This window comes from Fusarium verticillioides, chromosome 10 (assembly GCF_000149555.1).
Source record: "Fusarium verticillioides 7600 chromosome 10, whole genome shotgun sequence".
NCBI classification, from domain to species: Eukaryota; Fungi; Ascomycota; class Sordariomycetes; order Hypocreales; family Nectriaceae; genus Fusarium; species Fusarium verticillioides.
Genome location: NC_031684.1, coordinates 59,537 through 76,303, shown reverse-complemented (window position 1 = coordinate 76,303; position 16,767 = coordinate 59,537). Strand labels below are relative to the sequence as shown.

Below are 16,767 nucleotides of genomic sequence, written 5' to 3'. Positions count from 1 at the left end.
GATCCTACCAAAGTTGCCCCTTTGTACTTCAGTCAGTTTGCTATACGCTTCTGTTTCACTATCTTGATTGCCTATAATATACCTATACCGTGTACCATTGATCAAACATTGAAGGATACAGGCAGTATCGTCTCAGCCATATTCGCCTTAACCCCGAGCCACTTCAAACTGCATTAAGAATGGAGCCCATCGTGTGAAACTTCTACCTGACTGTAATTGACCTTGTCTCAATTTGAACTACTGTGACCAGAAGAGAAGACCCTGGGCTTCTCACCTCATTGGATGGTAGCTGCTGTTCTTCTAGTTCTCATAGCTTTGTGGCCTTGCCTTCCTTATCCCTGCTTCAAACTCTGCTCTCCGACGGCATTCCTCCTCGATACCTTCTCTCCAAGCCTCCCATTCCTTTTTACACGCTTCCAACTCCATATTAATTTGCTTAAGCTCATTCAACTTTAGCTCCTGCTCAGCATTATACTTTTGGCAATTCTGTAGTCGGCGAGTCCCACTCATTAGCCTGATCCGCGATGCATTTTCTCCTTCCTGTCGGATAGCACTCTTGAGCCATTTGTTCTGCTCTTGAATATTCTCCTTCCATTAGGTGAGTTTATCAATTTCCTCCTCAGTATTTTTGATCTCCTTCAGTAGGTCATGGATGTTCTTCTTCGCACGGCTGAGATCTTCTTCCGGCTTCCACCTTCGTTGCTTGTGCTCATCAAGAGTTGCTCTGTCGGGCATTATGAGTTGAGAATTATTCAAAACTTTGAGAAGAGGGATCCTGTGTTGTCGGTAGCTTGTTGACTTGATGAGTGTACTGCCTCTTCGTGGAACGGGCCTCGCATATATATACCGAGGCCATCCGACACGGGGCGAGGAATCGCCATGGCTCTTGTTCTTGCTCACTGACCATTGCTCATGCTTGCTGCTTTGCGATGGTGATGAATAGCCCCTGCGTGGTCGTGTCCATCATGAGCAGCTGAGGTCTGTGTGCACTGAATATTTGGCTCAACCACGAATGAACTACAATACCTGAATGGAAATTCAACGCCTGGGAGCTCCAATAGTCCATGTCAAATACTTCAGATGAGTCACACAAATCTTAGTTCAAGTCCCGTTCTATTCTTCTATTCTTCAATCAGATCTTTTCAGAAGCGTACAAAAAAGCAGCAATGGCAAAATGGCAATTTTAGCTTAAGACTAAACACAAGATCGTTTCAAGATTTCACTCAATTTTGATTCAAGAGAAAAGCCTTCAAAACCAATCACAGCCTATCTTACCTAGTCTCGACTGTACTTACTCTTTTTCCAATCCTCATACGCCAATCCCTCCTCACGTCTCATCCACTCGTCAAACCTCATCTCCTCTTGACTAGTCTTCAGGCCCTCTCTGTAAACTTCCCATTCTCGCAACTCCTTTCGTAACTCCAGAGACTTGAGGTCCATTTCAAGCAGCCGTTTCTCGTTCTTTAGGACCGTCTTCTCGCCTTGCTCCAACGCCTGGAACCCGCTCAATACGGCCCTTCTCGATGCCCATTCTTCTCTGTATAGGGCATCCTCGAATCTGGCGTTGCTCTTCTCTAGCTTTTTTGTCTTCTGACCCAGCTTATTTATTTCCTGATCCAGGCTGCTCATCTCACTTCGCAGATCTTCGATTTTTCTCTCTGCACGATCGATCTTCTCCTCCAGGGACAGATGGTCGTAATGTTGGTTAGGTGACGGAGCTACCTCAACTACAATCACTTGTCGTGCGGACATGGTGGACTAAAGTTGTCTTAAGTGAAGTTTAAGGGATATCTTCGGTTGCTGGTAGCGGGTTGTATAAGTTGCAATGAGAACTTGAGAAGTACTTCCATATGGATGGGCCAGGTTTACTATTTGTACCCAAAGCCATCAGTAACATGAACATAACACTGGCTCTGTTCATTTCCCTTGATCACTGTCCACCATCACGCCCACCAACTGAACATGAAACGTTAACTAAGATATATCATATGACTCGCATCTGGCGTCTTTGTGTTATTGAACATCGTCCATAACCACGAATCTACTACAGCGAATCGAGCATCATTGTTCCAATATGCCGTTTCCATCCCTTCAAATCAAAACCGCGGGTCCTGGAAAAGTCATGCATGTTCTATTTATCACTTCGGCTTTCTTTGTCGTCTCATGTCGTATTCTCTATGGGACGTAGGAACGAGCAATAGTGGCGAAAATCATTATTTTGTTGTCCCAAGATTGAGTAGAATGTCTTGTCAAGATTCGGCCCAGCTTACCATTTAGATGACTAGATATAAGCTGAGCAATGGGGGTTCCAACCTTTTCCAAAACCCTTTAGACGCGAAGGCTGAGACGATCCCTCTTCTTGGTCAGGGACTTTTTCTCGCGCTTTGTTTGCTTCAAGACACTTTTAGTCTTCTTCAACTCACGCTTTCTTTTGCGCACCGTTTCCTTGGCCTCCTCAATGTTCCTCCGCTTCGGTCGTCTCTTAGCTTTGAGTCGTTTCACTTCATCCTTCGCTCTTCTCGCTCTCTTCTCCTTCTCTTCTAGCCTGCGGTATATCTCATCGATCTCTGCGCGAAGACTGGACAGTCTTCGATTCAATACATTGATGCGCTCTTGGATTTCCCACTGTGCCCTCCTGGATCGGGGCCGGTCAGTGGATCGCCGGGCATCGGATCTCTTTCGGTGGCGACTCCAGAACATGGTCAGTGTATTTCGTCAGTGACTGTAGAGATAGCTTGTTGTCTTCTGTCTGGCCAAAAGCAAGACCTTAGGCGATTGTGAGGGTGATGAGTATATTGCCCGTATGTGTTTATTGGTATCCTTTACCTTTGTGGCCTGGGGGCTGAAGCCTCTTCTAAAACCCGAACCTTAACGCAGTCTTCTGTCTGGACTTGCCTTGGTTCGAGGACCAACTCTGGGAACATGGGGTGCATGGGGTCTTTTATGGGCATGGGATCAACACAGACTGGATGATTATCACTCATAGTTAGCGCAGCGTAGTACTCTCCGAGGTGTGCTCGTCACTGGCACTATCTCTATAGGAGTCTGACCACTAAGTTCCGTGGGGAGTAAGTGGCGATTAGCAGCTGTCTGCCACTGTCTTCAACCGTATGTTACAGCGGGCTAGCCACAAAATCGTAAGCCAAGGTCTGTTTGTTAAAAACGCGTGCTACATTGACCTTAGAGAAGTTTATGGGACCCTCTAGTAAATATCTTGCTTTCTCCAGGCATTTTCATCTCGTATTTCCATCTACCGTTTCGCTATCTCTGCTACTTAAGAATCAACAGCAGTCACTACACTGTCATTTAATCACGAGATCAAATCAGGAGTTGTTCCGTCCCAAAGGCCCATTAAGTTATGGTTCGATCTGGCAGCGATAGAGCTTCTGCCCCTTTCACCCCCGTCTCCTCAAAACCCCTCACTTGCCATACTGAAGATGCCACCTCGTCATAAACACTTGCTCGTCTTCATCTCTAGCTTTCTCCAGCTTTCTCACAGTCTCTTTCAGGGTGGCCTTCCTCGCTTCCAATTCTTCTGTAGCCTTCCTTATGTCCCTGCTTGACCGTCTGTCGCGGACCATCTGAGAAACCCGGCTCTTTTGGCTGTCCACTTTTTCCTCCTGTGCAGCTTTCAAGGGATATATCGTCTCTATCTGCAACCGAATCGCCGCCAGTGTTTCACTTAGTCTCGTGAGTTCAATTTGTCTTTGGTCCCCTGCCCTGCTAGCTCCAGGCTGGGGTTGGTCACTCGTGAGTCGCGGCTCATTGGTTCGTGGTCCCCTGATTCGTGAATCACTGGGTCCTGGTTCCGTAGGTTGCGGATCCACGTTTCTTTGGCCAGTGGTTCGCACCTCCATATCTCGAGGACCACCAGGTCGTGGCCGATCATGTTGTGATTCATTGGATGGAGAATCCGTAAATTTTGGCTCAGGGAGTCGTGGGCCACTGGGTTTTGGACGGTCGGGTTCCCTACGGTGGCGACGAGATGACATGGTATATTGATGTTTTAGGTGATTAGAGTGATGAGTGGATATTCGTATTTGGTAGTGTGTCGTTGTCTGACAACCGACTGAGAAATCGTGGGTTGCCTTGAGTATTTAATGGACTTGACAGTTGCAACACAAACAGCATCAATCACTCGTCGCAAGCGCAGTGATGAAGTCCTTCTGAGGCGTACTCATACCGTCATATTTTCCATCGTGACTTTTTCACAGATGTTTTCCCTCGCTAGCAAGGATTCACTTCTATGTCTAGGTCTCTGTCGTCTGTCACTGCGCTGTTGACTAGCAGGATGCACTGACATATCCTTCTGTGGCGCAGGTTCTCGCAAGGTGTCGGCCTGTGACTCTGAGCTCTGTGTCAAGGCAACGACGAGATCATCCACAGTGATACTTCTTCGAGGTATACGCCCTGCCGATTTAAATTGTGATATCATGCGAAACTTGGTGGCCGCGTTGAGCTTGTGACAAGAGAATCATGATACTGCATCACGGTACTGGGAGCATGCAAAGCTGTCAACACTGCTCTGGTTACAAGCCCTTGGATAGATAAAAAAGCCCAACCAGGTCCGACATCCCAAGTACCTCTCCAGCAAAGATACGCCGACAGTCAATCACAAACCTCTTCAACGCTACTCAGTCCATCAGCAAGCCATGTCTTCAAACCGCTACCACCAGGGCCAATCTGGATCCGCGAGGCGCAGGGCCAACCCGACCCAGCCACAAACCACCAGATATGCTTCCACGTTGCTTGGAAGACTCAGCAATCTCGAGAAAATATTTACGTATCGGTGCACAGAGAAGGAGTCTCAAGAGTTGAAACTTAAAGATGCAGTGGACACACTCCGGTCCGCGCAACACAGGCTAAGCAACCGGCGATCAGACCAAGACATATTCAATCTTGTCACGGAATATCGCAAAGCTGTGACGAATTTTGAAGACGAATTGAAATTGGTGCGTGCCTTGACGAAGAATTTAGCAAGGATAGCACAAGAGCAACAAAGTATGCTGAAGGATATCGCGAAGGAACAGAGCAGACTGAGCAGTCAGCAAGAGGATAACTGAGATGTGGACTTGGATATTGAAGAGCGCCATTGCTTAGCTTTTGAATTTATATAAACGCAGGGAACTTTTGCTTGTGCGGGGCTGTGAAACAAACGAAAAAAAAAAACACGCTATGGGTATGATGCTTTCAACATGACAAATAACCAAACGCCCGCTCAACAAAAAAATCAACGCTGGGTATTCTGGCGCCACCAATCACAAAAGAAAACACATTTTTTGCCTCTTCGTGCCCAACGCCGTGCAACCTATTCCACCGCACGAGTCTTCCACGCAAGCACGGCTTTAGGCGCGATGCTCCAGACCTTCTTCTTGGGCTCCAGATTTGTATCCTCTTCTGCATTATACCCAACCCACTGCACGCGATACTTGTTCTTCTCCTCCGCTATGATCCTGAGTATCTTGTACATCGTGAACCCCGTGGCTTGGCAGCGCCCACCGATGCTGCGCCAGTAGTTGAGGACGATGTCCTGGTAGTATTTGTGTAGATCGATCTCTTCGGCCCAGCCGCGAGACCAGGTGTCGGTTGGGCCGAACTTGAATTTTATCCGGAAAGAGACGTCGCTTGTTTTCTTGTTCTCGATATGAGATTCTATTTGGATGTCGTAGGCGCCGATGAAAATCAAATCGTCATAGTCTTCTGCGACTTTGGTCTGTGAGCGGATGTTGACACGTTGAGGTGGAGTCAACATACATTCTTCCTCCGGCGTGGCCATGAGAGAAAGATATGGCTCGATGACTGAGAAGGTCAGTAAAACAGCTTACAAATCAGTCAGAGGGGTGATCTCACCTTTTCTAGACATTACTATTGAGTTCGCTGTGTCGCGATTTTAAGTTGAGGCAAAAACGGATCAAAAGTTTGCTATCCAAGGCAGTGATGCCAAAAGAAGAAAGTTGTGCTGAGTCGAGAGAGATAGGAGATAAGCGAGAGGAAGGGAAATACTAATACAGTTGCGCTGTAGAACCGCGCTATAAAGTGAGTAATGACAGAAGTGAACAAAGAGGTGTGATGCAGGTGCAGAGTTCTGCCTGTCCGATGAGGTGTCAACAAAGGTGCTTCCGCAGCGTGACTAACCCCGGTCAGAGACGTTTGGCGGCAGTGTCGGACACTTCTCACATCACATCACACCACACCACTACTCAACATGAACGAGCACTCATGGCGAAGTGAATTACCTTTCCTGGGGGAGAGAAAATGACGGGAATGGTGAATGCGGGAAATTGGGCAAACATCGTAGTCGTCATTTCGATATTTTCGTTTGGTGTAACCTTGTGAGACAGGCCCTAGCTGTGGTGACCAATCATTCGCTCGGGAAATTTATTGAGGTTCCGGAGCGTGAGGATGGTCTGGACTTGAGTCACAGGCTCACAGCTTCGGCGGCTTTTACTTAGGTGGCGTTCGATATGTCGGAATTTAGATAGGAGACGGAGGAATTGAATTCTAAGTTGTTGGGCGTTCTAGAAGAGACGGGTAGAATGTTGTTTTCATTCACCGCTTATTTCCATTTATGTATGTGTCTGTATATCTATCGCTCTTTTTCTATTTCAGAGACAAAGCTCAAGTCGACGATCTAAGTTTGCATGCTGGAGACACATTGACTTTGTGTTGGTAATGAGGAAACAAGCTGGCGTTACAAACACACTGCTACTCCCTTATAATAGCTTTATTCCATTGATTTCTAAGCAAAAATGCGAGAGCGGTTTGCCTCAGGAAGCGCGAGCTCAAGTTCCGGTGAGTGAGTTGCATGTCAGCCTAGAACGCGCTTGTCGCTGCGTCGCGTCGCGCTAGAAGCATCTAGCCCTGCGAGTAGTCACTTCTTCTCGCTATGCTCGAGACAATGATCGCTTTCGCTTTGATAGTGACATCATAACTACAGGCAGTCCTCCTTCATTTAGCGGAGTTTGCATTTCTACGTGCCATGCACAAAGTGGCGGAATATTCCAAGACCGAGTCGGGTCAAAGAAAGAAAAGTTGTGTTATCATCCGTCTCCTTGTGCTTCGAAATGTTGTTGTATCTCCATCCAGCAAACTACACGCTCTACCAAGAGGAACAGAAGTTCATACTTTATAGTAGAGTTAATTTAGACTCTTTACCTTCAAGACGGGTTCTTTTTTGCAAATTTCGCTGCTTAAATCGCGCCGCAGCACATAAACGCACAGCCATTCAGGGTAGGAAAAATGGAAACAAGTCCTTATCTTATCCTTATCTTCCACCAACTCCACCATGGCGCCACGCATGGGGATTGGCCGAGGTCAGCATTAGTAATTCTCTCAAGCGCATCAAAGTTCACCATCTTAACAGCAAATCGCGATGTGGCTTGGTCCAGTTGCAGTGTCGCTTCTCGCGACGATTAGCAAAGTCACCAGTCAAGATCAGAAGCCGTTGACAGATGAACCAGTAACTAAACCAGCTTTCACTGTTCGCGAACAATCATCGGATCTTTGCGATGCGGGTGCTCGTCAATTCACCGGCACGGTCAATGTGACGGAGGATAAGTCCATGTTCTTCTGTACGCACCCCACTTCTGAGTTAATATCGGCATACTGACTGTATGTAGGGTACTTTGAGAGCCGAAATGACCCAGACAATGATCCTTTGCTACTATGGATGAGCGGGTAAGTCGCTATTGATGGCCAAGCCATGCCAAACTAACGCAGGCTTCAGTGGACCTGGCGCATCTGGAGAAATGGGATTATTCATGGGAAGCGGTCCCTGCACTGTGAATCCCGACGGAAACTCAACAAAACGAGCTGAATACTCGTGGATCGACCACGCTAACGTTGTCTACATTGAGTAAGTCGATGCACCAGCATCACCGCTCTGACTGACACTTGATAGTCAACCCGTCGGCGTCGGCTTCTCAAAAATCACAGACCGAAACAAAATCGCCGTTAGTCTCGAGCAAGGTGCAAAAGACGTCCATACTTTCCTCTCCACATTCTCCCACGACGTATTCCCCAACCTCGCTGGAAAACCATGGCACATTACCGGTGAATCCATGGGCGGTCACTACGTCACCGGTTACACGAAACATATTGTCGCTCACGAACGCGAAAACGCGGAGCGCGGAATCATCCCTCGGGTGGAGATTGCATCTACAATCATTGTTGATGGGTACATTGACGCAACGCAGCAGTTCATCGGATACTATACCTTCTTTTGTGAGAATTGGGCTGGTGATGGAAGGAAATATCCATTGATGAACCGGACGGCTTGTGAGAATATGTTTGCTGCGATACCGGAGTGTCAGAAATTGGGGAGTCAGTGTCGGTACTTTTATGATATTGAGACTTGTAAGGCGGCGAATGAGGTTTGTGAGGAGACGTTGGGGGAGTACTTCATGGAAGGCGTCGTGCCCGGTGGCTGGGATCCCTATGACAGTGAGTATCCCTCTCTCATCCCTCTCTCATTGCATCGTACAATACAAGTGACACGAAGTATACTGATATTTTGTAGACCGACATCCGTGTGAGAAGCCTCCTTTGTGCTCGAACTTGGACCACGGACCGGAATGGAAATTTCTGAATCGTCGTTGGGTTCAAGAAAGACTTGGATTCGACCGCTTTCCATTTGACCTTATTGATTTCGATACCAATGAGCGCTGGGATATTGCGCAGAATATCCATATACCCGTTACACGAGAGTTGACGTGGATTCTCGATGAAACAAGTATACGAGTTCTATTCATCAACGGCAACAACGATATCATCATGTAAGCACCCTGACAAACCTCTGCTTGAACGACAGCTGATCTTTATAGTAATACCCCTGGTCAAATGCACATGTTGAACCAGCAGCGATGGAATGGACAGGATAACTATCGGGAAATTGGCTACGAAAGCTGGTACTACAAGGACGGCGAATTGACTTCTGATGCCGATGGATGGAATGTTAAGGAAGGAGGCTTCTGGAAGGGAAATGATCAGTTGAGGTTCTATGCTGTTGACGAGGCTGGTCATATGTCTCCTTATCACCAGCCTGAAGCCATCGGCGCGATCGTTCGAGCATGGCTTCGCAACGACTAAAGTCGCCCTTACTCTAAGATTATATCCAAAATTCGCACATAGCAATGCTATACCGCTTATCTATCATGTCAGCCTCGTCTAAAGTCTAGCCTGCTTCATCACCAACTCTCTTCCCTCCCTATCCGCACTTCTCGCATCTTCAATAATCATATGAGCCGCCTTCTCCGCAATAGCATAAACAGTAGCTTGGATATGCGCACTGATCTGCAGCGGCATAACACTTGCGTCAACAACCCTCAGGCCATGGACGCCATAGACTCGAAGTCTTTCATCAACAACGCCACCTTCAATACCAGCGCGACCCCCCATGGCGCATGTTCCGACAGGATGCCAGTCAGTGATAGTGTTTTGCGTAATCCAGTCTCCCAAGAGCTTATCATCCTTGAGCGCTACTGCGGAAGGGGATGCTGAGGAGCGGATTATGTTTGAGAGAGGAGCTGTGTGTACGATCTTATCGACGAACTGGAGACATTGCTTCATAGCTTCCATGTCAAGGTTTCCATGAGGACCCTCGTAGTACTTTGGGTCGATGGCGGGTGAGTCTTCAGCTGTAGCGTGCTCACTCGGCCGAATGTGAATCGACCCAACGCTGAAGGGATATTGCAAGATCTGTAGCATGGTACCGTACTTCTTGCCCTCTTCGCCCTTGAAGTTTGGGTTCCAGTTACCCAAGTCGAAGATGTACTCTATCTGACCAAGCTTAGAGTTGCCATCAAGACGTTCACATAGAATATCTTGCTTATCAGAGTCAAAAACAGATACCTTGTCTGCATCTTCATAAAGTCTAGCAAGAGTATCCTTCGGAATGAAATGAGCGAAAGGAACGTAGCAAAGAGACACAGGCAACACCGTCAAAGGTCCATCTGCCTTTGTAGCGTACTCCTCTTTAGCAGCAGCACTAAGCTTCTCGTCTCGCACAAGATCATCCCGATTAGCGAGCGATGGATCAACCTCAAAGATCGTCGCAAGCACTAGATAACGCAAATTAGCTCAAACCGCCGATCCCAAAAAGCCTTCTCAACTCACTAATATGCTCCTGCAGATTCTCCCCCACCTGCGGACTCTCAACCTTGACGGTTACACCAGCACTACTTAGCACGCTGGGATTTCCTATACCCGAAAGCTCAAGGATCTGCGGTGACTTGACACTACCGGCTGAGAGGATAACCTCGCGTCTAGCTGAAACATCATACTCGACGCCACCGTGGGTGAACCGCACACCAGTAGCTACGAGGGCTTGGTTAATGATGATCTCGTCGACTGTGGCGTTGGTAAGGATGTGCAGGTTCCGCGATCCAGTGGCGTAGTCTATTGAGTAGGATCTTCGCGCGGCGCTCGGCTCAACGGCGTTGACGCATGTCCAAACGCCGACGTTTGAGCCTCCGACGTGGGATGGGTTAGTCTCTACGCCAAGCGCATTAAGCGTCTTGTGCCATAATCCGTGCGATGGTGAATACGAGGTTGGGTATGAGATGTGAATGGGACCTGAATCACCAAAGGTCTCTGCATCGTGAGCAATCTCAAACTCGCGCTTGAGCTTCTCACTAGGAGGATGGAACGTCTCAGAGCGTTTGAAGAAGGGCCTTTACATAACGGAAACGAATCAGCTTTGGTGTGTCACCCAATAAAACAAGCATAAACTCACAGGAGGGAATCCCAGCCCCAACCTTGATTACCCAAGGCTTCCCAGGCATCGTAGTCATCCCTGCTAGCGCGATTCCATGCCATGTAGTTCAGGGCGCTTGTGCCGCCGACGCACTTGCCCCTCGGCCACGGAAGCGTTCTCCCTCCGAGACCCTCCTGAGGCAACGTCTCCAAGTGCCAATCGTAGCTCCCTCCAAGATTCCTACCATAGTGGCCTGGGATGTCAATATCAGGATCATTCTGCACAAGACCGCCTGCTTCGATAACACCGACGGTGTATGACGGGTCGGATTCAGCGAGACGTGCTGCCACCGCTAGTCCAGCTGTGCCGCCGCCGATGACGACAAAGTCAAAGACGAGCTGCGTGAACTGGTCAACAGTGCGAAGAGAGGGGTTGACGGTCATGGTTGGTGATTAATTTTGGATGGTTATCTTTTTTAGTGTAGATTCCGTGTCGGTGCTACCAAAGCAAGTGAGACAGTTATAACGCCTCTTGTGAAGGCGGGAAGATTACTGAAGATTTCGGAAAAAAGCGCGGAGACTACCCCCGCCGCTAGACGAGCCAATGATACCCCTACAGTGAGCGAGTGGTTTGGTTTGGGGGAATGTGCTGATTTCTTGGTACGGATACGGGGTAAAGAGATAACAGCGCCAAGCGATTCTGCAGAACGAGATCCGACGTAACCGAGGATCCCAGCTTCTTTTCTTTTTGTTTGCGTGCAAGTTTAGCTTACCAGGTTCATGAGGCGTTATCTGCAGTTACGAGTCTCCCGATGGAATATTCTGTTGGTTGTTAGCTTCCTCTTTGGACACGTAAATGATTGGCTCCTGCAAGAAAACCACCAGGATCCAATCCACGAGCCACGATCATGACACGAGCATAATTAATTAAAAAAGGTTCTTCAGTTCTTAGCCGCGAATTACTAACCCAAAGAATCCCGCAATCTGACATACTTTCGACCCCCAACGTAACAGTTATCCATCTCCATCTCAACTGCCGTGCGCTTGGCCAAGCATTAATCAATCCCCACCAAAAAGGTCCCCTTCTAGATCTCTACTACGTTAGTGAAAACGGGGCAGATTAGCCTTTAGCCCGCCCACCATCGTATGACAAATAGACTCTAAGCTTTTGCCCAGCCGGGATCACCCCCCACGGCCCGCGCAGGGGTCGGAGGCGGGCCGGGACACCGGATTCTAGAGGATTTGGACGGTAATTGGACCTGCTAAGACATCAGAGTTTCGACCGTCTCGTTTCTTTTTCTTTCCGCGAGGAGACTGTGGCTGCGCCGTTTGTGGGAGCCGATTATCTCGGACCATACTTACCTTATCAAGCGGTTTGTTCCTTTGCAATATTGGGTGTTTTGAGTATTAGGTACAAGCCACTTCCGGTGGTGGTCTTTTTCTTTATCTGCCGCGTCTAGCTTGGATTTAACGGGTAGTGGGAGCTACGGAACATATTACGAAACGCGAGCTTGTTCCGTACTCTGTAGGTTGTTGGCCTTTGTTGGTCTTTGTTTGTTTGTGGCTGTGGGTGGAATCTGTACATAGCGAGATCAAGATCGTCACTGTCAATCGACACGTTATGCCGATTAACTACTGCCTATCACTCCGATCGTCCCAAGTAACTGACTTCCAAATCCATGCTTTGCTGACGTGCCGATCTAAGCGCAACTCTCTGGCCAACGTCTTCATCGCAAAAAGAAAAAGAAAAGGAAAAATGCAGGGGAACCGACTAGCCATGCAGAGCGCATTCTGCCCCCCCTGCCCTCCTCGTGTCAAGCTGAGATTATTATTCCTGTAATTTTGGGTTCACGGCCATGTTCGTCGTGCCATTTTAGATAAAGTTTATCGTTTGACAGGACAGCACGGTACTCAGGGGTGATTCGAATCTTGGGCAGGACATTTAGGTTCATCTTTCCGGAGCAGCCAACTGCAGCGGTCGACACTCATTCATTCATTCATTTTATTTTTCGCGATGGATTTTAATCACAAGCTGTTGGTTGAGTCTTGGGTTCTGTGGGTGTTGGGTCTCTTTGTCGTTGTGTGTCGACTGTAAGTCATCCATCCATCCATCCATCCATCACAATGCGTGGCTTTTTGAGGCGTTTTTGTACTGACATGTTTGTTCCTGCAGGATATCACGACGCATGAAACTTAGAAAATGGAGCCGTCTCGCCATTGAGGATTATCTCATGGTCTTTGCCCTCGTACGTTTCACGCATCAGACTCACCAAGACCGCTACTGATACTCGAGCCGCAGATCAACTTTACAGGAGTCGTCGTCTCGATCAACGAAGTCTCCAAGAATGGCAGTAACTACATGCCCGCCGATGTCGCCGCAAAGCTCACCCCCGAGGGAAGACAACAAGCCATTGTCGGCAGTAAAATGACCTTTGTCCTCGAGATATTCGCCCTCACTTGTACATGGACCATCAAAGCATGCCTATTATTTCTCTACGCGAGATTGACGCAGGGCACATCGATAAGACAGAAATGGGCGGTGCGATTCGTCTCTGCGTTTTGCGCGGTGACGTACGTCGTTGTTACTTTTATGTTTGTGTTCTTTTGGTGCTCGCCTACGCCGGAGTACTGGGCTGTTCCTGTTAATCCCAAGAAAAGTGAGTCTGCGATTGAGAGCTGGAAGGGGATTGAGCTAATGGCGACAGTGCAATGTGCGACGTACTACAACCATATGATCTTTGCGACGGCTTGTAATATCGCCAGCGACATCATGTTGATCTTATTACCGATTCCGATTGTTATCAACATCAGTCTTCCCAAGAAGCGCAAGATTGGTTTGTGCTGTGTTTTTGGCTTGGGTTTGTTCAATGTAAGCTTCTTCTCCAACCCCTCTTGACATGCGCTAATTATGCAGATCCTCGCCGCCATCCTCAATCGTTACTACAACTTCAGCAACCCCAATTCCTACGTCTTTCTCTACTGGTACGTCGCAGAAGGCGGCGTCGCCCTCTGGGTCGGAAATCTCCCTCTCTGCTGGCCCGTTCTGCGTCTCGCCCTCGGCTCCAAAGGCGATTCCACGGACCCCTCCTCATACCCCAACACTCCCTACCGCAATGGTTCATACCCCGAAGGTTCAGCACGACGGAGGACTCAAGGTCTTCACCCGCTGTCAGGCAAACCTTCAATCTGGTCTAAGCTGGAGGATGAGGATGGCGTCCGCACAGACGTCTCGCCCGAGCAGGGGAGCCAGATTGAGCTGGTGGACCAGCATGGACCGGATCTGCTGGAGCAGCCGTACCGCGCTGAAGCGAAGATTAGTAGTGGGAAGCAGCAGCATGAGAGGGCTCGCAGTGGGCAGATTACAGTGGTTACAAGCGTGGAGGTTAGCACCAAGCAGACATAGTTAGACCATTTCACCGATAGTGTATTACTTAGACTAGCATGAAATATTTACAATGACTTTGCTTTTGTTATGAACATGTTTATTCCCTCATCGCCAAGTGATTTATCGCCAAGAATAAACCGGCATATCGTTTAGTGCCCGTAACGGAGATTCAAGACCCCTCCCCTTCCCTTCCCTTCCCTTCCCTCCCGCTTCGCGGCGTAGCCATCACGGTTCCGCTCCAACCGATCCTTACCTCTCCTTTAAACCCATTCCTGCTAGCGTACACGGGGGATGGTTTCATTGCTAAATTAACTACATGGACTAGCGGAGCTAAACCTAACGACCCTGGTCATCAGCTTCAAGCCACAACGAACACCAATACCATGGATCAGTCGAGGATGCATGCATGAGCTTTTTACCGTCAATGAGAGGTCGGCAACATTCCGCCTCCCACTCGCATCCGTTCGTTGCAACCGAGACATCTTACAAGGGTTCATTATCTGCAAGACAAAAACAAACTCTGTTTGCTTTCCTTTTTCAACTCCTGCAACGCAACCTCTATACCACACGGACTCTGTGTGTGCCGTGCATACATACGTTTCTTTTTTTCTTCCCTCCTGTTTAATTTCCACACTGCGGCCATTGACCTCATAATGTCTCTCCCAACACACACGGCAGAAGCCACGCATGAGAAGTCTGCGACCGTGAGCTCATCACCTACGGGCGATGAAAGCTCTAACCCCCCTAGCATCTCCCTCTCCTCTTTCCAGAAGCTGAATAATCGCATCGAAGGCCTCGCTGGGCTTGAGGCCCGCGGCATCGAGCGTGTTCTTCCAGAGGAGCGTCAAGAGCCTTCTAGTGCTGCTGACTTGCAGGTTGCGGTGCTATGGTTCAGTGCGAATCTGTCGCTGAACAACCTGGCGACAGGTCTGTTTGGGCCCATGGTCTTTGGATTGGGCTTTCTTGATAGTGCGTTGCTTGCTGTCTTTGGGACGATTCTGGGTGCTTGCTCGACGGCGTATATGGCTACTTGGGGACCTCAGAGCGGCAATCGTACCATGGTGGGTGTAACCGTTTCATCGGTGATGGTGTTGACTGACATGTGCTACACCAGGTTGTTCTGCGATTCTTCATGGGTTACTGGCCATCCAAGCTTCCGACATTCCTCAACATCGTTCTCATGGTCGGATATGCCACCATTGATTGCATCATCGGTGGACAGGTCTTATCAGCCGTCAGTGGCGGTACTATGACCATTTTGGTTGGTGTCATCGTCGTAGCTATCGTTTCATGGATCGTCGCCGTCTTTGGCATGAGGATCTTCCATACTTATGAACGGTACGTCCCCAATCATCTCTTATGCATGCACATGTACTGACGCGTCACAGATACGCTTGGATCGCTCAGGTCGTGGTCCTTGCTGTGCTTATCGGCGTCGCTGGGCCCAACTTCAATGCTGCCGCTAAGCCCACTGTCTCTGGCAATGTCCTCGCTGCCAGTCGGTTGTCGTTCTTCTCCCTTTGTTTCTACGTCCCCAACTCCTGGGCTGCTGCTGCTTCTGACTTTTATGTCTACTACCCAGAGCGCACTTCCCGACTCAAGGTCTTTTTGCTCACTGTCACTGGACTGACAGTGTCATTTACCCTTGTATACCTCATTGCCATTGGTCTTGCTACTGGTATCGTTGATAACAAGGCTTGGTCCGATGCCAATGCCATCAGCACTGGTGCTCTCATCGTCGAGGCTTATAGTCCTCTCCGTGGCTTTGGCAAGTTCTGCTCTGTTGTCATCGCCCTTGGGGTCATTGCCAACAGCACTCCATCCTTGTACTCTGCCTCTCTTGGCTGTCAGGTTCTTGGTCGCTATACTAAGGCTGTTCCACGATGGGCTTGGTCAACTGTCATGTCTGTCATCACTCTCGTCCTCGCTATGGCTGGTCGCGAAAGCCTGTTCGTCGTCTTCCAGAACTTTGTCAGTCTTATGGGATACTGGGTCATGCTCATGATCTGTATCGTCATGGAGGAACATTGGTTCTTCCGAGGTCGCCAGGGATTTGATTGGACTGCCTGGGAGGATAAGAACTATCTTCCCGTTGGTCTTGCTGCTCTTGCAAGCTTTATCATCGGTTGGGTTGGTGCTATTGTCGGTATGTCCCAGGTTTGGTATGTCGGTCCCGTTTCCAAAGCTGCTTCCAATGCGGATTTGGGAATGTGGCTGGGTTGCGGATTCGCTATTATTGTCTTCCCTGTCTTGCGATACTTTGAGCTCAAGACTTATAAACGATAAAGGAGACGTCTGCACACGGGGTATTTGAAAGAGATAAAATTTGTAACTGGATTACTTCAAATCTCATAAGTATATCAACATCGAGACAGTCGCTCTGTATTCAGTTCAGCTAGAATCTGAAATCTGTTGCAGTTGCCTGACTCAATTGGCGTTCGAACTGCTAAATCCTTCCCGTGAACTCACATCAGCGGCTGCCTTTTGGGACCTTGGGTTTGGATGTCTCCCGAAACGACTTGACATTGAGTACTGACGAACGCTCATATGAAGCTTGAAAGTGTCGAGAGCCTGGGTTTATGTCCTCCTAGAACATGCTGCCTGCGTCTTCCTCTTGACTTGCCATTCAAATCGAAATATCATTAAGACACAGATCAATGAAGCCTCGTTTAGAACCAGATAGCATGGCC

General features: G+C 48.6%; 9 protein-coding genes across 10 annotated transcripts; 4 read left to right on the top strand and 5 right to left on the bottom strand.

Annotated features, from left to right (window-relative positions):
• Positions 1-1,275: 1,275 nt before the first annotated feature.
• On the bottom strand, positions 1,276-1,752 carry FVEG_13619 (hypothetical protein; the record flags this gene model as incomplete). Its single annotated transcript, XM_018902980.1, has 1 exon — positions 1,276-1,752. One exon carries the CDS (start codon positions 1,750-1,752, stop codon positions 1,276-1,278), a length of 477 nt encoding a protein of 158 aa, XP_018761839.1.
• A 576-nt stretch (positions 1,753-2,328) lies between these two features.
• Positions 2,329-2,700, bottom strand: FVEG_13618 (hypothetical protein; the record flags this gene model as incomplete). The annotated part of the gene is made up of 1 exon (XM_018902979.1): positions 2,329-2,700. The coding sequence occupies one exon, from the start codon at positions 2,698-2,700 to the stop codon at positions 2,329-2,331; it is 372 nt and encodes a 123-aa protein (XP_018761838.1).
• A 719-nt stretch (positions 2,701-3,419) lies between these two features.
• Positions 3,420-3,992, bottom strand: FVEG_13617 (hypothetical protein; the record flags this gene model as incomplete). The annotated part of the gene is made up of 1 exon (XM_018902978.1): positions 3,420-3,992. One exon carries the CDS (start codon positions 3,990-3,992, stop codon positions 3,420-3,422), a length of 573 nt encoding a protein of 190 aa, XP_018761837.1.
• Positions 3,993-4,435: 443 nt separating this feature from the next.
• FVEG_13615 (hypothetical protein) lies at positions 4,436-6,322 on the bottom strand. 2 transcript variants are annotated; one of them, XM_018902976.1, is made up of 3 exons: positions 5,851-6,322; positions 5,755-5,799; positions 4,436-5,706 (listed from the first exon to the last, which is right to left on the bottom strand). In XM_018902976.1, exons 1-3 carry the CDS (start codon positions 5,861-5,863, stop codon positions 5,309-5,311), a joined length of 456 nt encoding a protein of 151 aa, XP_018761835.1. In that variant the 5' UTR covers positions 5,864-6,322; the 3' UTR covers positions 4,436-5,308. The 2 variants fall into 2 exon arrangements, with proteins under 2 accessions (XP_018761835.1, XP_018761834.1); XM_018902975.1 differs by having other exon boundaries at positions 5,032-5,799.
• FVEG_13616 (hypothetical protein) lies at positions 4,653-5,063 on the top strand (the record flags this gene model as incomplete). Its single annotated transcript, XM_018902977.1, has 1 exon — positions 4,653-5,063. The coding sequence occupies one exon, from the start codon at positions 4,653-4,655 to the stop codon at positions 5,061-5,063; it is 411 nt and encodes a 136-aa protein (XP_018761836.1).
• Positions 6,323-7,275: 953 nt separating the features above from the next.
• Positions 7,276-9,161, top strand: FVEG_13614 (hypothetical protein). Its single transcript, XM_018902974.1, has 7 exons — positions 7,276-7,313; positions 7,364-7,571; positions 7,620-7,677; positions 7,727-7,855; positions 7,901-8,442; positions 8,519-8,774; positions 8,823-9,161. Exons 2-7 carry the CDS (start codon positions 7,373-7,375, stop codon positions 9,085-9,087), a joined length of 1,449 nt encoding a protein of 482 aa, XP_018761833.1. The 5' UTR covers positions 7,276-7,313; positions 7,364-7,372; the 3' UTR covers positions 9,088-9,161.
• On the bottom strand, positions 8,946-11,227 carry FVEG_13613 (hypothetical protein). The gene is made up of 3 exons (XM_018902973.1): positions 10,733-11,227; positions 10,114-10,670; positions 8,946-10,058 (listed from the first exon to the last, which is right to left on the bottom strand). The coding sequence occupies exons 1-3, from the start codon at positions 11,134-11,136 to the stop codon at positions 9,166-9,168; spliced, it is 1,854 nt and encodes a 617-aa protein (XP_018761832.1). The 5' UTR covers positions 11,137-11,227; the 3' UTR covers positions 8,946-9,165.
• A 1,235-nt stretch (positions 11,228-12,462) lies between these two features.
• Positions 12,463-14,175, top strand: FVEG_13612 (hypothetical protein). Its single transcript, XM_018902972.1, has 5 exons — positions 12,463-12,783; positions 12,866-12,938; positions 12,992-13,349; positions 13,398-13,561; positions 13,607-14,175. Exons 1-5 carry the CDS (start codon positions 12,707-12,709, stop codon positions 14,093-14,095), a joined length of 1,161 nt encoding a protein of 386 aa, XP_018761831.1. The 5' UTR covers positions 12,463-12,706; the 3' UTR covers positions 14,096-14,175.
• Positions 14,176-14,730: 555 nt separating this feature from the next.
• Positions 14,731-16,363, top strand: FVEG_13611 (hypothetical protein; the record flags this gene model as incomplete). Its single annotated transcript, XM_018902971.1, has 3 exons — positions 14,731-15,138; positions 15,192-15,415; positions 15,466-16,363. 3 exons carry the CDS (start codon positions 14,731-14,733, stop codon positions 16,361-16,363), a joined length of 1,530 nt encoding a protein of 509 aa, XP_018761830.1.
• Between the last annotated feature and the right edge of the window lie 404 nt (positions 16,364-16,767).

Coding starts and splice junctions, on each gene's coding strand:
- FVEG_13614 (XM_018902974.1), top strand. CDS start 7,373: ATGTGGCTTGGTCCAGTTGCAGTGTCGCTTCTCGCGACGATTAGCAAA. Junction 7,572..7,619: donor GGATAAGTCCATGTTCTTCT/GTACGCACCCCA, acceptor GACTGTATGTAG/GGTACTTTGAGAGCCGAAAT. Junction 7,678..7,726: donor TTGCTACTATGGATGAGCGG/GTAAGTCGCTAT, acceptor CGCAGGCTTCAG/TGGACCTGGCGCATCTGGAG.
- FVEG_13613 (XM_018902973.1), bottom strand. CDS start 11,136: ATGACCGTCAACCCCTCTCTTCGCACTGTTGACCAGTTCACGCAGCTC. Junction 10,671..10,732: donor TGGGGCTGGGATTCCCTCCT/GTGAGTTTATGC, acceptor CGTTATGTAAAG/GCCCTTCTTCAAACGCTCTG. Junction 10,059..10,113: donor GAATCTGCAGGAGCATATTA/GTGAGTTGAGAA, acceptor TGCGTTATCTAG/TGCTTGCGACGATCTTTGAG.
- FVEG_13612 (XM_018902972.1), top strand. CDS start 12,707: ATGGATTTTAATCACAAGCTGTTGGTTGAGTCTTGGGTTCTGTGGGTG. Junction 12,784..12,865: donor TTTGTCGTTGTGTGTCGACT/GTAAGTCATCCA, acceptor TTGTTCCTGCAG/GATATCACGACGCATGAAAC. Junction 13,562..13,606: donor TTGGCTTGGGTTTGTTCAAT/GTAAGCTTCTTC, acceptor CTAATTATGCAG/ATCCTCGCCGCCATCCTCAA.